The sequence below is a fragment of the Psammomys obesus genome, unplaced genomic scaffold (assembly GCF_907164565.1).
Source record: "Psammomys obesus unplaced genomic scaffold, mPsaObe1.curated_primary_1811, whole genome shotgun sequence".
Taxonomy (NCBI): domain Eukaryota; kingdom Metazoa; phylum Chordata; class Mammalia; order Rodentia; family Muridae; genus Psammomys; species Psammomys obesus.
In genome coordinates, this window is record NW_026585686.1 from 13000630 (window position 1) to 13022962 (window position 22333).

General features: G+C 37.5%; 1 protein-coding gene across 5 annotated transcripts in view; it reads left to right on the top strand.

Moving 5' to 3' along the window:
• Window positions 1-22333, top strand: part of Ptprd (protein tyrosine phosphatase receptor type D) — a gene marked incomplete in the record, with an annotated part of 2622804 nt that overhangs the window by 2386169 nt on the left and 214302 nt on the right. For all 5 annotated transcript variants that reach the window (XM_055629942.1, XM_055629950.1, XM_055629948.1 and 2 more), the window contains 3 exon segments: window positions 14884-15072; window positions 18574-18684; window positions 21971-22240. In XM_055629942.1, the coding sequence (XP_055485917.1) occupies window positions 14884-15072; window positions 18574-18684; window positions 21971-22240 (570 nt within the window).

The following is a 22333-nucleotide window of genomic DNA, read 5'->3' on the forward strand; positions in this document are numbered from 1 at the left end:
AATTTTTGATTTATACATTTATTTATGTGGTATACAGTCATTTCACTCAGCATGTTAAAATTTATCAGTTTGGGGCTAGAGAGATGGCTCACAGGTTGAGAGCACTGGCTGTTCTTTGAGAGGTCCCACATTCAATTCCCATCAACTACATGATGGCTCACAACTACCTATAATTAGGTCTGTTGCCCTCTTCTGGTATGAAGGTGTACATACAGACAGAACATTGTATACATAATATATAAATCTCAAAAAATATATATATATCAGTTTGAATATTTTCTTGACAATCAAATTGAACCATATATTACCCCTTCAAGCTGTCATCTGTGTAGTTTTGACATATCTTTATCATTTTTGTGTACTTTCTTATTCAAGAAGATAGTTCTATTTATGATTTTTCCTTCTTTGTTCCACTGATGGCTGAATCTGCTATTCCCCCAATATGCTGTGTTTTCCTTCACTAGAGTATAGTAGGTATAACTATTGCTATTCCATATTACTCTTCCTGGTCGTTGCTTCACAAAACTGAGAAATATGTATGGCTGCTTACAGTAAAGGGTTTAATATGCATAGGTGTACTCATTAACAGTTGCATTCATTTCTGAATGTGTTTGTATATATTTCAAACTGTCTATACCCCAATACTTTAGTTTCTACCCAAGCTATGTGTTTTATTGTGATAGTCTCTTTAATAAAACATTTGAGGGCTTAAAGAAATGTTCTTTGTCTATAGTAAAATTTTGTTAAAAATCAGGACAAATGGCTTTCTCAGCTTTGTTTTAAATTTGTTTAGAATAAACAACTGAATAATGGAGACTGAAGGCAAAAGTCTCTTTGTGACTATTTCTGTCCTTTCAGCTTTCTTTCTACAACAAAGTAAGAACAAACAAAAATTAAAATTCTAAATTACAGCTCCACGTTTATAAAAATAATCAAATGAGTGATTTCAAATAAATCTCTCTAGAATGGAATTTATCTTAGCATTCCGTGTGAAACTCACACATCATGGAGTAGGGGAATTGACTGCTGTGGAACATGCTTATAAAAAAATACAAATTGATTTTTTAAAAAAAAAAAAGCACATTTTTTAAATTTTTTAATTTAATTTTATTTTTCTTATCAGTTACATTTTATTAACTCTGTATCCCAGCCGTGTCCCGATCCCTCATTCCCTCCCAATCCCACCCTCCCTCCCTCATCTCCACCGTGCCCCTTTCCAAGTCCACTGATGGGGGGGACCTCCTCCCCATTCATCCAATCCTGTTTTATCAGGTATCTTCAGGACTGGCTGCAAAGCCCTCCTCTGTGGCCTAACAGGACTGCTCCTCCCTTGGGGGATGGGGAGGTCAAAGAGCCAGTCATTGAGTTCCTGTTAGAAATAGTCCTTGTTCCCCTCACTATGGGAAACCAATTGGTTACTGAACTACCACAGGCTACATCTGAGCAGAGGTTCTAGGTTATATCCATACATGGTCCTTGGTTGAATGACAGTCTCTGAGAAGACCCTGTGCCCAGATATATTTGGTCCTTGTGGAGCTCCTATCCTTTCCCCATCATACTAACTCCCCTTCTTTCATATGATTCCCTGTACTCTGACGAAGGTTTGGTCATGAGTCTTTGTATCTGCTTTGAAAACATTGCTAGTTAGAGTCTTTCTGATGTGCTCAGTAGACTCCTGTCATACGTTCAATGCACATCCCATCTGTCTTTCTAAACGAGGATTAATCATCTTACCCCATGTCCGCTCGCTTGATAATCTTTTTTAGGTGTATAGATTTCATTATGTTTGTCATATCTTAAAGGACTATATAAGTGAGTATATACCGTGTTTGTCTTTCTCCTTCTGGGATATTTCACTCAGAATGATCTTTTCTAGATCCCACCATTTGCCTGCAAATTTCACGATTTCCTCCTTTTTGATTGCTGAGTAGTATTCCATTGTGTAAAAATACCACAATTTCTGTACCCATTCCTCCGTTGATGGACATCTGGGTTGTTTCCAGGTTCTGGCTATTACAAATAAAGCTGCTATAAACATGGTTGAGCAAGTATCCCTTTTGTGTACTTGAGCAAAGTTTGGGTATATACCTAGCAGTGGTATAGCTGGGTCTTGAGGAAGCACTATTCCTAATTGTCTTAGAAAGCGCCAGATAGATTTCCAGAGTGGTTGTACCAGTTTACATTCCCACCAGCAATGGAGGAGGGTTCCCCTTTCTCCACAACCTCTCCAGCATGTGTTGTCCCTTGAGTTTTTCATCTTGGCCATTCTGATGGGTGTGAGGTGAAATCTCAGGGTCGTTTTGATTTGCATTTCCCTGATGGCTAATGAGATTGAGCATTTCTTTAAGTGTTTCTCTGCCATTCGATATTCCTCTACAGAGAATTCTCTGTTTAGCTCTGTTCCCCATTTTTTAATTGGATTACTTGATTTGCTGCTTTTCAGCTTCTTTAGTTCTTTGTATATACTGGATATTAGTCCTCTGTCAGATAAAGGGTTAGTGAAGATTCTTTCCCAATCTGTAGGCAGTCGTTTTGTTTTGATGACGGTGTCCTTTGAAAAAAGCACATTTTAAAAAGAAAATGAATAGTAAACTTTGTTATCTTTACAAGATTCTTCTACCCTGGCAAGGAAGGCAAGCGTCAATGTAATTCCTGTTTATTTCAATGTCCAATAAAGTATTTATAATATTTCTGGTTAGGAAGATCAAGAAAATTTCATTATTTCAATTTTTCTATTTCATCTGAATTTGTCTCATTTTAAATCACAAAAGAATGATTGTTGGCTAAAGCCAAACTCTGATATTGGTACTAGTTACTGTCTTATTGTAATGTAAAATTGCATTCACCACAGACAGAACCCAATCTAACTGGGATTGGTGTTCTGCTATGCAGTCATTACCTTGCAATTTGTGGGATAATTGCTTCTCAACAATTTTGCTTTATTCAGTGCCAAAATTGCTTTGTCAACTCTTTAACATGTGTAGAGTATTTAATAAAATGGAACTTTGCTCTGAAATGCTATGTTTGCAACTATTGCTATAAAAATTTTGAGTAGCCACTATTATTGAAGCTTCTAACAGCTTATCAATATCTACTTTTCTATTATTATTTACATTTACCAAGTAGGTGTGACTGTTTGTGTATTTGTGCATGTATGTGTATGAATACATTTGCATACATACCACAATTCATGTGAAGACTAAAAAACAATTCACAGAAGTCTTCTCTCATTCTACTATGTGGTTCTCGGGGGATTAAGTTAGGTTATATGTCTTAGGGTTATATGTCTTTAACTTAACCTGCTGAACCATCTCATTTCAGATTTTTTATTCAAATATGGCTTAATCACCACGGGGGGAGGGAGCACAGCTAATTCCTCAATACAGTAAATGTCCTTAAAAGCAAAGAGGACTTTTTAGTAATGATTCATTGCATCTCACTCATAATTAGTCTTAAGACCAGATATTTAATATATTTATTGAGTAATCAATTTGAAATATTAATGAGTGGGCAGTTTCCTCCTGCTTCTTATATTTTTCCCCCGAGGGAGACAAGTCTTACAATTAGAAAGTAATTTATTTATATGATTTTCCTAATTTCATTCATTAAACATAATTTTGATAATGGCTTAGCACTTAAACTTTATTAGAAAACTGGTTTCATTTTTATTTTGTTGCTTTTTCACTTGAAGAATTGCTACATATTTAATAATATGGTCAGGATGTCAAATGCATTGTAAATTATTTTTCAGAAAAATCCACTATGCCCCTGTTGCTCCTAAATATCGATTTGGGTTTTCTACCCCATTTTAGACCATTTAGTTCCAGAAAAATCAAGTCAGAGAACTTTTCGATTAATGAACGCTTTAAGGCACCATAACTGGGCAGATACCAACTCTCTATGGTATTTTGCTATTTCCCAGTTACACACCCCAAATTACTTGCCATAATTGTTCCTGCCTGGCCTGCTTCTGTTCTTTCAGAGCAGCCCTCATGGCGACATGCTCATGGTCCATACTGCCCCATGGTTACTTCCATCTCTCAGACTTCCTCTCCTGCTTCTCTTTTCCTTTCCTCCTAGTCCCCATCAGACCCCAAGCCTGAGAACCTATGCTCTGCCTGCTTCTCTTTGCCCAGATATAGGCTATTAGTCACATTATTTAACCAGTCAGAGAACATTGGTGAGCGAATTTTACACAATGTTTCTTGATATACAGTGCACTTGTCTGGCTGGCGGCAATCAGAACTTGGGGTCAGTAATCAGCATTAGGATACAAACCACCAGATCAACCCTCAACAATGTCTTTTTGTCTAAACAAAAGGCTCTTTCCCTTTCAATAATAAATAACATACAGTAAGAACATATGAAACAATTATGAGAACTGTCATGTAATAATTACATTGACAGTGTCCAGTCTACTTGCATTTGGCAAATAAAGAGAAAGTACTCTACTGTCTATCCTATCTTGGTGAGTTTAGAATTTTGTACCCAAATCACTTTCTGTCATAGCTTGTGAATAACAACTTAAAACTTCTACAATATGCTACCCTGTGGAAGGATAAAGAAAAGCCTTGTTTACATATGTCTCCAAAAGAAAAGAATAAGGACTGATTCACCTCCCCTCTTCCAGGATTCTAGAAAACATTCCCTGTTTGTAGCCTGATCCTGCAGTTTGTCCTAGGAAAATAATGGCTTGAAGTACATTGATGTTTAGCAAAGTTTCCTATGACTCTCTTCCTTTTGTTCCGTGATACTGTGATGTTTCCTTGGCAGACATAGCTGGTCCTGAGTAGAGAGCCCTGTGAGGCAAGAAGTACAGCATAAAGAAGTTTTGTCTTCTCACGTATTTCTTGATCTGTGTACTGTTTACAAAGAAACTCTGTCATTTGCCTTCTAGTCGCAACAGACAACACACCATTTACTATCCTCCAAAAAAAACTCACAGATACAGACATATAGTGAATTTGGGCTCCCTGAGTAATACACTTGATGGTTCTTATGTGTTTCATACTCTTCCATTTCTCGTGTATCTTTTACTTCACCTCTACCTAAAACCAGTGGTAACTGAATAAGGAGATAATTGATACATGTCTAACGAAGAATGTTTGATGTATACGAATTTTAAAAATCCTGTCACATGCCATCTGATGGTATGTCTAGTGTTTTCTTATTTAAACATAAAAGATGCCCAAGTATTCTGTTTCTGTGCGCTTTCTATATTATGTAGGCACCAAGTAAGAGGCCATCACTATTCATAATGCATGTTTATTTCAGGACAAGCACTTGGCATAGAGGAAACACAGTAAAGTTGAATCACACAATATAGAGATTATCTGGATTACTATAGACCCATACCTGTCTCAGTTTGGTGCAAACAAGACTGTCAATAACTATCTGGACAATGAATGGTACCCTTTCCTGAGCATCTGGGAGACATAATAATTAAAATTTTCTTTATCTTCAGTTTGTTAAAGTGAATTCCAAAAATATATTATTTTACCACTTTATTTGGCCTTCTTGTAACCATTGTTTATTCTACAATTGAAAAGAATCTGTAGTTCTTTCTTGTATAAAAGTGTAATAACTTATATGCTGGATAGAATAGTGTTTCTCTTGTCAGTTAGGGTCTTTCCAGCCCTGCCCTTCATAAATATTGGTGGAGCATACTTATATACATTTGAGCTTTTAGTGCCTTTGCTTGAGAAAATAGTATACTATCAATATTCAATATGACTTTTTCTTCATTTTCTTTTCTTCCTCTTCTGATCTTTCCTCCCTCACTCTCTTCAGTCACTTTTTGCTCTTTTACTTCTACATCTATGTCTTATGCAGGGTACAACCTTATGATCTTCCTGCCAGAGGCTCTTAAGCAATAGAATTGTAGGTGTGGTAACAACACCTGGCTCCTTGTTTTATAATATCAACAACTTTCCCAGTTGGCTCATTCTACCTTTCAAAGTCATAAAATTCACTTCAGTGCTCTATAAGTGGTATATACTCACTCATATAAACATACAACATACGATAAACCCACTAAAATCGGTACATCTAAACAAACTAAGCAAAAGAGAGGACTCTAACTAAAACGTTCAATCCCCATCCTGAAAGGCAAAGAGGATGGACATCAGAAGAAGAAGAAAACAGGAAACAACCTAGGAATCTGCTACAGAGGGCCTCTGAAAGCCAGAAGAAGAAAACAGGAAACAACCTAGGAAACTGCCACAGAGGGCCTCTGAAAGCCTCTGCCCTGCAGACTATCAAAACAGATGCTGAGCCTGATGGCCAACTGGCGGGCAGAGTGAATGGAATTTTATGTAAGAAGTGGGAAATAGCAAGAGCTGGAGAGGACAGGAACTCCACAAGGAGAGAAACAGAACAAGAAAATTTGAACACAGGGAACTTCCCAAAGACTCATACTCCAACCAAGGACTATTCATGGAGTTAACCTAGAACCCCTGCACAGATGTAGCCCATGGCAGTTTAGTGTCCAAGTGGCTTACATAGTGATGGGAAGAGGGACTGCCTCTGACATAAACTGATTGGCCTGCTCTTTGATCACCTCTCCGAGGGGGGAGCAGCCTTACCAGGCCACAGAAGAAGACAATGCAGCCATTCCTGATGGGATCTGATAGACTAAGATCAGAAGGAAGGAGAAGAGGACCTCCCCTATTAGTGGACTTGGGGAGGAGCATGCATGCAGAAAGGGGAGGTAGGGTGGGATCGGGAGGGGAGGAGGGAGGGGCTTATGGGGGGATACAAAATGAATAAAGTGTAATTAATAATAATAATAATAAATAATTATTAAAAAAAAGAATCTCCTATATTCCTAAGGCCATTTTATACCCATTAACACAGACATCTTTGCTCCTATCAGTTAAATATATTCAATATATTTGCCTCACAGACAGGTGGTTCATTCACTTGTTTTTAGTTTGTCATGAGTTTGATCACCAGAAACAGTATTATTCTTTAGAAAGGAAAACGGTAAATGTGGATGCACATTTTACTGGCTGCTTTTTGGTAACACTGTGTTTGTATGTTTTGTCATGTGTCTCTAGTTTTGATTTTTAGAAGCTCACAACCAGTTCATGCAGGGAAAACACCTATAAAAAGAAGTTGAGAACTTAATTCCACTTCTCCTGTAGCCTCTGTAATGAGTTGAAGAATCACATGTGCAGCAAACATCTCTACTCATAAGAATTGTCTGTCGATTAAAGTAAATCTGTTAGGAAAAAGACATGAAGAAATATTCTGTGAGCATGCAAGTCTGTCTCTGCTCAGTATACCAATTGAGGATGTAGAAAAGAATGCATCACAGATAGAAAACAAAAATAGATTCGCAAATAGACTCAAGTATAGTTAACTATTTAAAGGAGGGACAGGAAGCAAGTCATTTAGGAAAATAGAAATGCTTTCTAAATGAAGTCTGAAATGGTTGATATAATATCTTAAACATGTCAGATAATATGCATTTACAGGGGTTCATAAACAAAGAACACAAAGTTCCCCCATTCCTGCTTCCATGGCTCCAGGAGTTCTTGTAGTTGCAGTAAGGCATTTTTTTTATTCTGCACTCAGAGACCTGAATTCTGGTCTCTGAATTATCCAAAAAGAAGTTGTGTATCTCTTTCCTGAGATGCTGCTTTTCCTTTACTGTAATACTGCTCATCTTAGTTGTTCTTCTATTGCTGTGATAAAATACCATGGCCAAGGCAAATTTTATATATATTTTTTATTAATTTTTATTTTTTATATTAATCACAGGTTATTTATTTTATATCCCAGCCATAGCCCCCTCCCTTATTCCCTCCCTCCTTCATCTCCTCCCTGCCCCTTTCCAAGTCCACTGCTAAGGGGGTCCTCTTCCCTCTCCATCTGACCCTAGCTTATCAGGTATCTTCAGGATACCTGCCATGTCCTCCTCTGTGGCCTAGCAAGACAGTTCCTCCCTCGGGGTAGGGGGAGGTAAAGGAGCCAGTTGTTGAGTTCATGTCAGAAATAGTTCCTGTTCCCCTTACTAGGGAAACCCACTTGGTTACTGAGCTACCATGGGCTACATCCGAGCAGGGCTTCTAGGTTATATCTTGGTTGGAGAAACAGTCTCATAGAGGGCCCCCATGCCCTGATATATTTTGTCCTTGTGGAGCATCTGTCCTCTCTAGGTCATACTAACTCCCCCTTCTTTCATATGATTTCCTGCACTCTGCCAAAGGTTTGGTTATGAGTCTCTGCATCTGCTTTGATACACTGCTAGGTAGAGTCTTTCAGAGGTCCTCTATGGTAGGCTTCTGTCCTGTTTCTTGTTTTCTCCTACTTCCAATGCACATACCATTTGTCTTTCTAAGTGAGAATGGATCATCTTACTCTGGGTCCTCTTTCTTGTTTATCTTCTTTAGGCGCACATATTTCAGTATGTTTATCCTACCTTGTAGGTCTATATAAATGAGTATATACCGTGTGTGTCTTTCTGCTCCTGGGATACCTCACTCAGGATGATCTTTTCTAGATCCCACCATTTGCCAAGGCAAATTTTAAAAGAAAGCACCTGTTGGACAATATGGTTCCAGAGAGTTATAATCGATGGTGGAGCTCAGGCAGGGTGGTGGGAACAGTCAAGGGTTCACATCTACTTCCCCAGGAATGAGGCAGAAACCTCATAGCACACTTTCTCGTTACACATATTCTCCAACAAGACAATGCTACCTAATAATTTTCAAACAGTTCTATCAACTAGAGACCAGGTGTTCAATCATATAAGCCTAGAGGGGTCCATTCTCATTTCAGCCCGCACGTCTCTCTCTTGGTAAAACCTTTGTTTTGTCAATGCTATCGGAATGTTTCTGAACAAAAGCTAATACATATTTTGCTGGTACATGTCAGGAAGCATACCAGATAGACATGAAAATCTTGGTGACATATCTGGTAAATTATTTTTGTTTGTTTGTTTGTTTTCTTTTTCAAAGACAATGACAAACAGTCCTTCAGTCCTTCAACAGAAACTTCTTTAAATCAGTAAAAGGCCAAGTCAGGTTGAATTCACTTTGTACAACCACTAACAATATTAGGCAGTACGAATTGCTTATGGCCACCACAGGAGAACTAAGTTGATTTAGAGTTCTATCCTTTCAAATATGAAAGGTTCAATTTTGTCAATTAGGATTGAAAGTAAAAATCTTACTCACATTATTTATAGATGAACGATGGGTTTAAACTATAAACCATTTATACTTTCACTCGGAAAATTATATAATAGACTTTACGTTATCATTCATAGGTATCCAGTGCATAACTCTCTACAAAATAGTGATATCCATTTACTTGTAAATACTTTTCAAGTCCTAGTTATGTCACTAAGTTCAGCAGCAATGGTAAATTAACTCTACAAAATGCTGACATTCACATTCCTAGTTCTTTATTGTAACTAAAAGTTTCCTATTGGCATATTTCATTAGGATATAAACAGTCAGCGCCTGTGCTGTATTTCCACATCTGCTGTAACTGCCATTCCAAACAGTGTGTGTGTGTGTACACGATTCGCTGAGCACAAGTGCACAGTCATCTGCCCTTTAATGGCCTCTCAAAGCAGCAGACCAAATGGTTTCCTGAAGGTCAAGTCTGATTTAAATTGTTGATGAATTAGAAGCTAATTCTGCATGATTGAATATTAATATAGAACGGTGATAAGTAAGGCACTTTAAACCTTAATGAGCACATTAATGAATAGGACAAAATGTTTTTCTTTTCACCTCATGTAAAAGTTTAAAAGTGCTAACATGGATGGTTTGTTAATTTTTGATAGCTGCCTTTCCCTGAAAGTGTTTGCTTGGTGAAGGTGTTAATAGTACTGATTTGATGCTCAAGTTTCTACTGACTTGATAAACTGTCAAATCTTATTTTATCAAATGGCCAAAGCAGTTTTATATAAATTACTAATAAATATAGAGGATAAAAAAGCAATTAACATCTTCTAAACTACACCCACTGAGATAAGCATTCCAATTAGAAATTTCATTATTTCTACGGTCTATTTTATGTTGAATACTGAGTTTTATTGCCAAATACCTGACAATCAAGTTGGAAGCAAGCCCCATCTGTCAACTTATAACAGCTCTGGCTGTTTGAATCTGTTACATTGTGATTTTTCTCATGAAAAATTAATGAAGATAGTAGATTCAAAGGGGTTCTGTGCAAGGAAGGGTGGTGGATAGAATTTAATTACCCTTATTAAGACTAAGATAGAAATTCTCTTTACAATCTACAAAATTCCTTTGCATATGTGAGAAAGATTTTTTTGCCATGTATTTGTGTAAATGAAAAGAAGGCTCTGAAGTGTCCTTTTTGAGCAAAAGGGAAAGAAAGTAGATGCAAATGTGTACTAGTTTGCTTGGGAGGCACAAGTCCATGCTTCAAGTGACCTCCATGATGAGAGCTGCATTTCCCATAGATGGTTATTAAATTGAGATTTCCAAGGGAAACACTTTTAGCAAATACTTGTGACAGTACATGGATAAGCCTGACTATAGGCTTGGCTCTTTATAGAGATGACATGTGAAAGGGAATTGACCAGCAAAGCAAAATTGATGCATTGCACGCAACTGGTACATGAACCTGTGGGAAATCCCAAGATGGATATGTAAAATTATTAACATAACTTGGTTACCAGAAAATTAAAAATAAAACTAAATCTAAGATTTGTTTTCAGAAATCTCATCTAAATGATGAAGGCAATTTATTGCAGTTTTGAGCACAAGAGGTCAATTGTATCATTTGAAGCAGTTTTTGATCAATAGCTGCCAAGCGAGATGTTTAATGATATGTGCAGTTCAGAGCAGTTCTTTTTTTTTAATTTTAATTTTTATTATTTACAATTTATTTACTTTGTACTCCCCTGTAGCTCCCTACCTCCTCACCTCCCAATCCCACTCACTCTCCCCCTTATCCACCCATGCCCCTCCCCCAGTCCACTGATAGAGGAGGTCTTCCTCCCCTTCCTTCTGATCTTAGTCTATCAGATCTCAGGACTGGCTGCATTGTCTACCTCTGTGTCCTCTTAAGGCTCCTCCCCCCTCAGGGGGAAGTGATCAAAGAGCAGGCCAATCAGTTCATGTCAGAGACAGTCCCTGTTCCCATTACTAGAGAACTCATTCGGACCCTGAACTGCGATAGGCTACATCTGTGCAGGGGTTGTAGGATATCTCCATGAATGGTCCTTGGTTGGAGTATCAGTCTCAGAAAAGACCCTTGTGCTCAGATTTTTTGGTTCTGTTGCTCTCCTTGTGAAGCTCCTGTCTTCTCCAGCTCTTATTATTTCCCACTTCTTTCATAAGATTCCCTCCACTCTACCCAAAGGTTGGACATAAGTCTCAGCATCTGCTTTGATGCCCTGCATGGTAGAGCCTTTCAGAGGCCCTCTGTGGCAGGCTCCTGTCCTTTTTCCTGTTTTCTCCTTCTTCTGATGTCCATGTTTTTTGCCTTTCTGAGTGGGGATTGAGCACTTTAGCCAGTCTTTCTTCTTGATTATTTTCTTTAGGTGTACAGATTTTAGTAGGTTTATCATATATTATATGTCTAATATCCACTTATAAGTGAGTATATACCCTGTGTTTCTTTCTGCTCCTGGGATACCTCACTCAATATGATCTTTTCCAGTTCCCACCATTTACATGCAAATTTCATAGATTTCCTTGTTTTTTTTTATTGCTGAGTAATATTCCATTGTGTAGATGTACCACAATTTTGGTATCCATTCCTCAGTTGAGGAGCATCTGGGTTGTTTCCAGCTTCTGGCTATTACAAGTAAAACTGCCAAAAACGTGGTTGAACAAATGTCCTTGTTGTGTACTTGAGCAACTTTTGGATACATGACTAGGAGTGATCTTTCTGTTTTCCTGTTTGTTTTTTTTTTTTGTTTTTTTGCTCAAACAACATTAGAACTATGCTGCACATGTAAATATATTGGCAATACCTGTAAAAAAGACATAAAGTATATTTTGATGGAATTTAATTGAAATAGATTTTAAATTAATCACAACCCAATTCTCAAGATACTCACTATATTACTTTTAAGTTTTAATTTTCCTTTTGAGATTTGAAAAAATCATTTTGAAAGTTCCAACCACTATATCTGACATTTGTCTACTATAGACTTCTACTAGCAGAGGATGGATAGGAATTTGAATATTTGAAGAAACACAGTATGATACTGTGATGCCCAGTTCATGTGACCCCAAAGACCACCAGGAATCAACTCCGCTGCAAATACATCAGGATCTTTTTATTACAAGCTTGAGCCAAGATCACAGCAGCCTCTTTGGTGAAGAGGAAGAGTTCAGTGGGGCTGTCTAGTGCAACAAGGTTTTTAAAGGGAAAAACTGCAAGCTGTGGATTACATGCCTTGGCATTACATGATTGGGTGAGAGAGATTGACTTTTGAAATGATTGGTTTACTTTAGATGCTGAGACCATAAACAGTTCTGGCCTGGCCATCTGGGTTGGTTTCTTAGCAACTCTATCTCTAGTAGGCAGAAAAAGAATGTGGTAAGGCTAGTTCCTCCTGGCAGGTAGCTGGACCTGTTCAACCTGGCTGGCCTTTGTTCAGGCTTGTGCTTTAAACTTTAAAGCAATACCCAAAATTCTTTGGTCTCTCAATACCATTTTATCTTTCAACTTAATTGTACTTCATTAAAATAAGCATTGTTATTTGTTTGCTTGTTTGTTTTACTTATATTTTCAATCTAGGCTCCAAAAACCTGGTCTGATAAGAAATAGTCTTTCCAAAATGCAGGTATCAAAATCAAATGGACCAACTTGTATACTCAAAGTATGTATTTTGAATTATTAGCACATCAACTATCTCTTGCAATTGCCTAGGATTATTACAAAAACATACCCTTTTATTGGTAGCATTTAACATTGTTTCAGGAACCTGAACAGTCCTGAACTATTCTGGTTATCTCTTTCCAGAACTTCTTAGGACCCATTGGCATTTAAAAACCTGATTATTGAAATGTCAGGTCATCGGATGTAAATAAGATCTGAAGGAACTCATGTTATACAGAGGTGAATAGTGGATTTACATGCCTGCTGATCTCATAGCTTTAGTTAGGAAAAGTTTAAATGTGTTTGAAGGATTTTTGGAAAATCTTTGGAAATTAGTTGATTTCAACTGAATTCTATCCATCCTCTGACAAGTAGATTTCTACAGTAGACAGGTGTCAGATATGGGACTTTCCTGTGAGGGGCTTCCTCTGTAGGGACACAGAACCTAATTTAACAAAGACCTTGGGCACTGAAGTATAGAAGACGGAATTATACCAAGGCTATAGAGAATGGTTAGAAAAGACACAGCGTCAACTGAATACATGGTGAAGACATCAGAGTGGAGATTCTGAGGCAGAAAATTGAACGTTAACTCTTAAGAAGTCCCAGAAGAAGCAGATGTCTTACTCATGATTTCTCACTGGTTTTATGCACTTGTGTTTATGTTTGTAAATCAGTTTAGAATTGGCTGTTTCAGTGGTCATGAGGATATATTTATTAAATTAATATTAAGGCTGGTTGAAAATCTGACATTTGACAATAGGGTTCATAGGGAGCATTACCCATCAAGCTAAAATCCCAGCAGGGCTAATGTAGCAAATACTTTCTACTTCTGGTTAGAAGTGCTGCCAAAGTAGTTGATTTCTAGGAATGTAGAGATGGGGTTGTGGGTCTACAACTCTCAAGATCTATGTCTACAGCAATTTTGGTATGGTAGGGAGAACTTTAATAGGGTTAGAGGTTCAAAATGTAGCAATCACATATTTTAAATTATTAGCCTTTTGGAAAATATTCTCTCACTGTAAAACCTGCATGTTTTTATGTTGATAATCATAAGTTGCCTTTGTTCCTTAGTAAAAACTACGATAAATTTTCTGATTAATTGAAGTTCCTTATGAAAAATTCATCATGGTTGAACTGTGTGCTTTTTTGAAAAAAAATTCATCTGTTCATATTCATTGCTTAAGTATCTGGGAATGCTTAGTGCTAGCACACAGACTCATATATGTGCATTACACACACACAAACACATACACCTTGGGTTCCTTGTATAAAATTGTCTGGCATGCATATAATCTTATAATCCTTTTATGCTTTAGTTAGTCTCCAGATGACTTATAACAGAATACAATGTAAATGATATGGGTAAATGGTTACTACAGTGTATTGTGTAGAGGTTGACAGGAAAATGGATTCAACATTATTATGTTTTTAGTCTTCCAATGGATTATTATTTTAATGTGTAAATAAAAGACAGTGGGTACAGCAGTCATTTATGTGGAGCTTTATTTGCAAGCTATGAGAAGTATATCCCTTAGAGTAGAGAGAGCTTGATTATGTTTATAAATCAAGTTGCTTGCATCATGTCTGCTTAAGTACTTTCCATTATGTTGGATCCTGTGGTCTGCTTGTGTCACCACCTAGATGTATATGATATTTCCATCTTTCTAGAAAAAACAAATCCCCTCTTCCTTTTTGCCAGCTGTCAATTTTTTTTCTTTCTAACGATCCATCAAAGGCACTTCCCCTTTGTATGCTCGTTGTGGCAGGCATTAGTATGTCTATGTCCATTACCTTCCCCTCTGAGCTCCTGAAGTACTCCTGAATTCCCTCATCATAGTATTTACTGCACTCTGATCTATTTGGCAGTGCATTGCCTTCCCACATAGATTGTGTTTAGAACTGGTTGGAAATAAGCATGTGATTGTGTCCAATCCAGTAGTACAACAGTGTTTGGTTTGTGTTTAGTTCTCCACTAATGTTAAATAAGGAACAGATTTATGACAGATAATGAATTACAACTTTACCGTTGTTGAAATAATTGTGTTACCTTTTGTCTTACAGAGGATCAGATTCCAAGGGGGTTCCCTACCATTGACATGGGCCCACAGTTGAAGGTAGTGGAACGTACCCGCACTGCCACCATGCTTTGTGCAGCCAGCGGTAATCCGGATCCAGAAATTACTTGGTTTAAAGATTTTTTACCTGTTGATACAAGCAACAACAATGGTCGTATTAAACAGTTACGTTCAGGTAGGGTCTTGTTACTGTTTCCACTCACTCCTAGACAGTTTTTTAAAATACCTTCTTTTTTATTATTCTTTAATTTTTTAATTATTTTTTTAATTTTTATTTTTAGGTATTTATCTCTTTTCTCTTTCTCTGTTATTTAATGTGTTGTACATGTTTGTGAGGTCATGGCCTCATCCAGAATCTGTCTTCCCTTGGTGTGTTTTGCGACTTCTGTTTAATCCACATTGCTCACTGCTGTGACTGTATTCTTAATAATTTTTAATTTACTGCTTTTTGCGGTATTTGATTGATCCATTTTCTCTTCTTTCTTCCTTCTTCATTTTCTTTTGAAAAAAATTTATTTCAACATTGAATTTCATTCTAAACTTAGAAGGTGCTACAGTGGCTATTTCCCTATAAAAATGTTCATATTAAACATGAAAATAATTCAGTTGCATTCAAGTATATTTTCTGCTTTCTTTTCTACATTTAAACTCATCCAAGTTTAGTGAGTTTGGGCACATCTGCTTTCTTTTCACTAATACACAATATACAGAAACATGGATTCATGAGTGACCAGGTATATTTTTAAAAGTCCTTTTCTAAGTACCAATGAAAGGAAGGGATTTGATCAACCCCGTTTCTGTGTCATTATTAGTGAGCATAGTCCGCACAGTAACTGTGGCAGCGTGTGCCCATGCTCGAGGGCTTTGACCCCTCCAGTGACTGGATCTACAGAAGTCTGCTTTGTTGTAGACTCCAGCTTTTGCTGTTTTCTTCATCTTTACTCCAGTTCCTTGTCTGGTTCTCATTCCAGTTTATTCCTTTGCCCTCTGTAGATTAAATAGAAAATGTTCTAAGTTTCTTAAAAGTTTAGATCCTGTCCCTATGCAATGTCACAGGAATGTATACTAATAATCTCTGTGCTATGGCGTTGGTAGTAATATTGATATAAAATTCTAATTTGTTAACTGCCTGTCTTCCCAGAGTTCTCAGCTTTTGACCTGTCCTGTGATGTTAAAGCGTCTTGTTAACTGACTCTTTTGCTTGTTGTCAGCAGAATTGTATAGATTAGCATTCTGTTATTGTAAATAAATAATTATTCACATGTAACATAGATGATTTAGTATAATAAAGCTTTAACTCTGAAAAATTTGTACCAAATTATGAGGAATATAATAATATTTTTATGCTGTCTTTCTTCTCTCCGTATTTAAATCTCCAGAATCTATTGGTAAGTGCTTAGTTCTGAAGCACACTTCACCCCCACTAATTTCCATATTCAGAATATGATTATTATTAATAATAATAAAATGCATGGCATGCATTTTACTAACTGTCAGTGTAGGCACCAGATCTCTGTAGTGGCGCACACATGCATATCTCCACAGAACTGTTTATCTTAAGAACACTGTATAAATAAAGAAAATAGTACACAAGTTAATCACACAATTGTAGCATAATGAATATCATAAGATTCCAATCCTCAGTGTTTGTTTCTAGCTAGTCTGTAGTAGTTCCTCAAATAGTATATATATATATTTATATATATACTTAAATAGCTTAGCCAGTGTTTTCCTAAACTATGCATTAAAAATGCTGTAGAGTTCTTTTTCTTTTTTTAAAGAATACAAAACTTATATGATATACTTCTAACCCCAGACTTAAGAACTCAGTTGCTTCTCTGAAAAAGGCAATTCTGCCTGCTATGACCTTTGCCCTCTGTGGTTTAATGCACCTTGCTTTTATGATCTAATGATACAATCTAATATATTCCTGTTTACCAGTATAGTAATTCAAGTTTCTTTTAAGACCTTATTTAATTCTGTAAATCTAATCAAATTCTTCTCCCCAGCCCTAGCCCCCTTCTTCTCGTACTAATGCTTCTTCTTTCTAATCTTATTTGCATTCATATTATCCACCCAGGTGGTACACCAATAAGAGGTAAGAATGCTGACCTAACGTTCACAGAATGATCTTGCTCATTCTCCCTGTCCTTTCATCTCTCTCATCTCTGTCCTGTTTTCAGATCCATCCCCATAATATCCATCTACCTGATTTCTTTCCTTCCGTTTTGTTATGATTCGTGACTCACATTGTGGACTTTCCTTTTTCTTTTTTTCCTTTGTTTTGTTCATTTCTTTATTTATGAAAATGATTATTTAAGTTGTGATATGCTTCAAAGAAAGCATATCCAGGTCGTTAGACCTCAGACCAGTCACAGCTTACCATCTGTCCCTCTTTTTTCTTTTTCCTTTTCTTCTTCCTTTTTCTTTTTTTTTTTCCTTTTTTTTCTTCTTCTTTTACCTTTTTTTTGTCCAACTGGAGAAAAAAAAAGATCATTTTTTCTTCCTTAGCTGTTCTTGTTCTGGACCAAAGCCAGGGCGGTCTGGAGAACAGTGGCAGACATGCAGAAGACAGCCTGGACCGTCTGCTTTTTGTCTTTATCTTTCAAAAGGATTTTGCTTTTGTTCTTCAATTCTTTTTTTCTCTTACTGTCTTAAAAGTCAAAGAATGACTCCCCCTTCCACCTGACCCCTCCTACAGTCTGACAGCAGTGCTTTTTTCTCCACTTCTTTTTTTCTTGGGTGCTCGTCTCTGGATTTTTGGATCTTCTGTCCTTCAGCCGTGGAAACAGGTTCTCAGTACTCTTGGTGGTATGTGGTATTGCCGGTTTTTCATACTTTGACTCAGTGTGCGTTTCTTTTGTAATTCTTCTTTTGTATTTTTCTTGGGGTTTTGTGACACCACACTGCTAATCCCACAGTGGATTTTGATGGGTGTCTTAGGGGATCTATCCAGAGGTCCTCAAGCAGTGATTGGTTGGCTCTTCCTGGCTGGCCTGGGCCTTGCTTTTGAACTTTTTAAAACTCCTCTAATGCAAATGCTCTTTGTTTTTCAGCAAATGTCAGAAATAATTGTAAGTTGTGGCAAACTGTCTTTCTTTTCTTAAAAAGTCTGCATGTCTTAAGGGAGTTTTATTTCTTAAAGTAATATTTTCATAATTGATAATGACTAATTTTAATTTTTTTGCTTTGTGCAGCCTTTTTGTGCTCGCTGCGTGTATTTTTGGCTTTCTTCCACAGAAGACTTTCTTGAAAACTCAGCCTGGTTTTTTTTGAGTGTGCCTATCTTTTGCGCCACTTTTGTTGCCAAAATGAAACAAAACAAAACAAAATATTAATCTTTTGTTTTATTTAAAAGCCATACTTCCTTGAAGCAGTCTCACCCATCTTCATTTTATTAGTCTAGGAGATAAGAGTGCTAATTATGACTTATAAGTCTTGCTTGGGAAAAAAAAGATATTGTTTTCTTATGCTAGCATTGACAATGTAAAAAATAATCTCTATATGTTTTTCTCATCGCATCATTTTCTGTCTGTGCAACTTAGCAAGAGATTGAATCGACGTTGAGTGGACCTTCGCTTTTCAGGGCTTTTCATATTGTTAAGAGGTTTAGCTTGCTGAACCCCAAAAACCTTCTCTGACCACTTCTTTGGTGGTATATTTTATATCCATACAGGAGCCCTGCAGATTGAACAGAGTGAAGAATCCGACCAAGGAAAATATGAGTGTGTTGCCACCAACAGCGCGGGCACTCGCTACTCTGCCCCTGCCAATTTATATGTCAGAGGTAGGAATGACATAACCCTGGCATGGCTTCTCCATTCAGGCTCAGGGGGAGTAGAGATGCCTACAGGGTCTGATTATGGAGGTATTTAACAAGAGGATTGGGTAATGATGACTGTTGCTGGAGCAGTTTACTAAGTAGAATATTAAAATTTCAAATCTGTTGTTTTTCACATCTACACGAGGCTTGAGGTTTGTGGATATTTATTTGCATTTTTACTTCTGATTCTATTTTGACTGTTCTGACTGACTGTGCTTGGTATTTGTTTGACGTTTTCTTCTTTTCTTTCACTTCTTTTTGTTGTTTCTCATCTGTTTCCTTACAAACCTTGAAATAAGTGCTCGGTTTGCTACTAATCAGCTCTAAGCATGAAGGTGTTTACATCTCCATAAGCTTTGCTGTGGAGCTCGGGGCATAAAGGCTCCAGCTTAAGAAAAAATAGTTGCTACATAAAAATAGCGCGATTGTCTTCCTTCCTATTATGCTTTCCTAAGTAAAACACAGTTTTATATATGTACATGCATTTATATGCCATAGGGTAATGACTTTATTTTAGGAGGTTCTATTAGCTGTTTTTGAAGTAAGAGTGAATTTTAACAATCCATTCATATTTTCTCATGAGTACTTAAATGATTGCATCTTGAGCATAGAAATGGCTGTGCCTTTCATTTTAGCAGGAAGGTGTACCCCTCTTCCCCAGAGTTGTCAAAGCTAGTCCCTGCTGGGTTCTGTTTTGTTTTGTTTTCTGGTGGAAACATTCTTATTCTAGGTCTACAACATTGAATAATCAAGAGGCATGGGTGGGGGAGGGAACGGTTGTAGCCTGTGAGAGCCTTAAGATAACCATAGAATGGGGTTCCGTAAGGAAATAATACCTAGCTTGATTTTGAAATTTTTGTCACAGATAATTCTGTGTGCCCCTGGGGATACCCTTTTCCTTTCTCTTTATGGAGTTTGTAGCTGGGGTGGGGGTGGAAGTGGGGGATGCATTGAGAACCTTTATTCCCATAAATTTTTTGAGGGCCCAATCCTTTTTCCTCACAATGGTGACCTTCTTTGCTGCATGAGGCATGCATTCCTTCTTCTATGAAAATTTCAAAATGATGCTAGCTATTGTTCCTAATACTACATAAGTCAATAAGGTATCGCTAACTTTTCCAGCTGGGGTAGGAAGATGAAGTAGAGCAATTAACGATGTTCAAGTAGTGGTTGAAAGCCTTGATATGGCCTTTTTACTCTCTCTGTGTTTCCCTTGTTTTTCTCCTTTTCCTCATTTCATTGTGTTCTGCATCAAACCCCCCTACATCCCTCAGAGCTGCGAGAAGGTTGGTGTGTTTTTTACTTTTTACCCACCTTACAAAACTCTTACTTAAATCAATAACAAAGAATACAAATGAAATGAATGTAGCTGCACTGTGGTCTTCTTTTGGTTAACGGTATATTATTGCAGAGAATGTTTTGGCCTTGGCTTCTGTTGCTTGCTGATGGTGTCTAAATGCAGTGCATGATGGGAGAGACTGTACCTGGGTGCATGGGAACTGGTAACACTTAACTCTCTATGGTCTAGTGCATTGGTCAGTGTTCCTGCTTTCCTCTCCACCCCTACTCTTCCTATTTCCTACCCACCTTTTATTTCTGTCTTCTCAGGGTGCCTGCTGCCCCCGAATGATATTTTATAATTGTTCCCTGCCTTCCATTTCTCTTGATATGTTCTTTGATGCCTTGGAGTCTGCACTGGCCCCTGCTTGCTCCAGTAACCTCTGAGTTGACTGCAGGAGGCATGCTTAGCACTGTCTTCCCTATGAATGTCACTCACCCCCACACCCTTGCAGTGAGCCCTCTCCCTGCCAGAGAGTTTTCAGATCCTAAGTGCAGCCAGAGTTCCAGACAGGATTCCTTAACTTCTTCTTAGGGTTAAGAGGTTGTTTCCCAGACCTTTCCTGTAACTTCAGAAAAATTCATTGTTATCTGTCTTTATCATGTGCTCCTGAAGGTTTCCCCTTTGATTTGAAGTTCTTAGTATTAAGATTTTGTCCCTGAAGTCCGAGACAGAACCTATTTTTTTCTCACCTTGGCTTCGTACCATGTGAAAGTGCATGTATTTAAGTACAGCTTAACATGCAGACTATCTGAAGCAGGAACACTGAACAGTGTTTGCTTGGTGGTGGTGGTGTGGTTTGTTTGTTTGTTTTTTTCTGTGTCATGTTTAATATGGTCATTCCTCTTAATGTCACATCCTGCTGTGTATTATAGATTGAATGCCCATCACTTTGAATATGGAAATAAAATTATTCTTACTGGATTCTGTGGTCATTGATGCTATTTATCCTTATATACAAACTGAGTGGAATCCTGAATGTGAACCCCCTTCCCCCGAGTCTGTAGTCCTTACCTGTAATGACCTCCCTGTAACATGTAATCTCCTAACTTTCAAGTCTTCATCTCAATAACTATACTTTACCTTCTTTCATTGTGTTTACTCCTATCTTCCCACTATTTCTTTTTTTCCTTGTCTAGGATTGTCTAGCCATTCTTCCATTGTTCTGTTGTGGGCCTTAAGAGTCCACCTTGTGCATGATTCTCGCATGACCCAATCCAGTATAGTATCTACTGGTGTTTTATGTTTCTTCTGTGACTGTCACTTACAAACATACACACACACACACACACACACACACACACACACATTCTCTCTCTCCCTCTCTCTCTCTTCTGTGTTTGTTCTATTATTAGTTGAAGTTTTGAGGCTGCATCCCTCTGAATCTGAAAGCAAATAAATTGCTATTTCAGTGTACTCAAGGTGATGTTTTTCCCAGGGTGGGATGTGACTTCCCTGTACACACTTTCATATCACGTAGGAGTACACAGAACAGAAGTCACTCTTGCTACTCACACATTCTGATGACGAATCTGTCATCTTTTTGTATATACATGCCTGCATAGAATCATTGTTATATGCATGTATGTATATAATTTAGTGTTTATGCATGGTATTTGTGTATTGTTAATTTGTAGAGATTTTCATTTTTGTGTGGGGTCAGTGTAGGTCTGAATTGACTGTTGTATGACTGTGTCTAAGATATCAATGATTAAATAAGTGATTCTGTGTATACACACACCATACTTGTATGGTCTGTATTATTCACAGTTTTTCTTTTTGTTGTGATTTTGGATAATTTACAATATGTTTCAACTGTTTAATCATGTCTGTATGGTGCATGATGTGTTTGATAAGCTTCTTTGTTCTTGCCTTGTATATGTTATCATGTTGCCTTGTGTTTTGTTCCAGTTCGCCGTGTCCCACCAAGATTCTCTATCCCACCCACTAATCATGAAATCATGCCAGGTGGAAGTGTAAATATCACCTGTGTGGCAGTGGGCTCACCAATGCCTTATGTGAAGTGGATGTTGGGGGCAGAAGATCTGACACCTGAAGATGATATGCCAATAGGAAGAAATGTCCTAGAGCTGAATGATGTAAGACAGTCAGCAAACTATACCTGTGTTGCTATGTCAACACTGGGTGTCATTGAAGCAATAGCACAGATCTCTGTCAAAGGTATGCTCAGATCATGCTCTGAAAATCGTAGTAATGCTCTTCCTAGACTCAGAATTGTAAAGTGAACCAACTTATCACTCAGTGATTCAACTG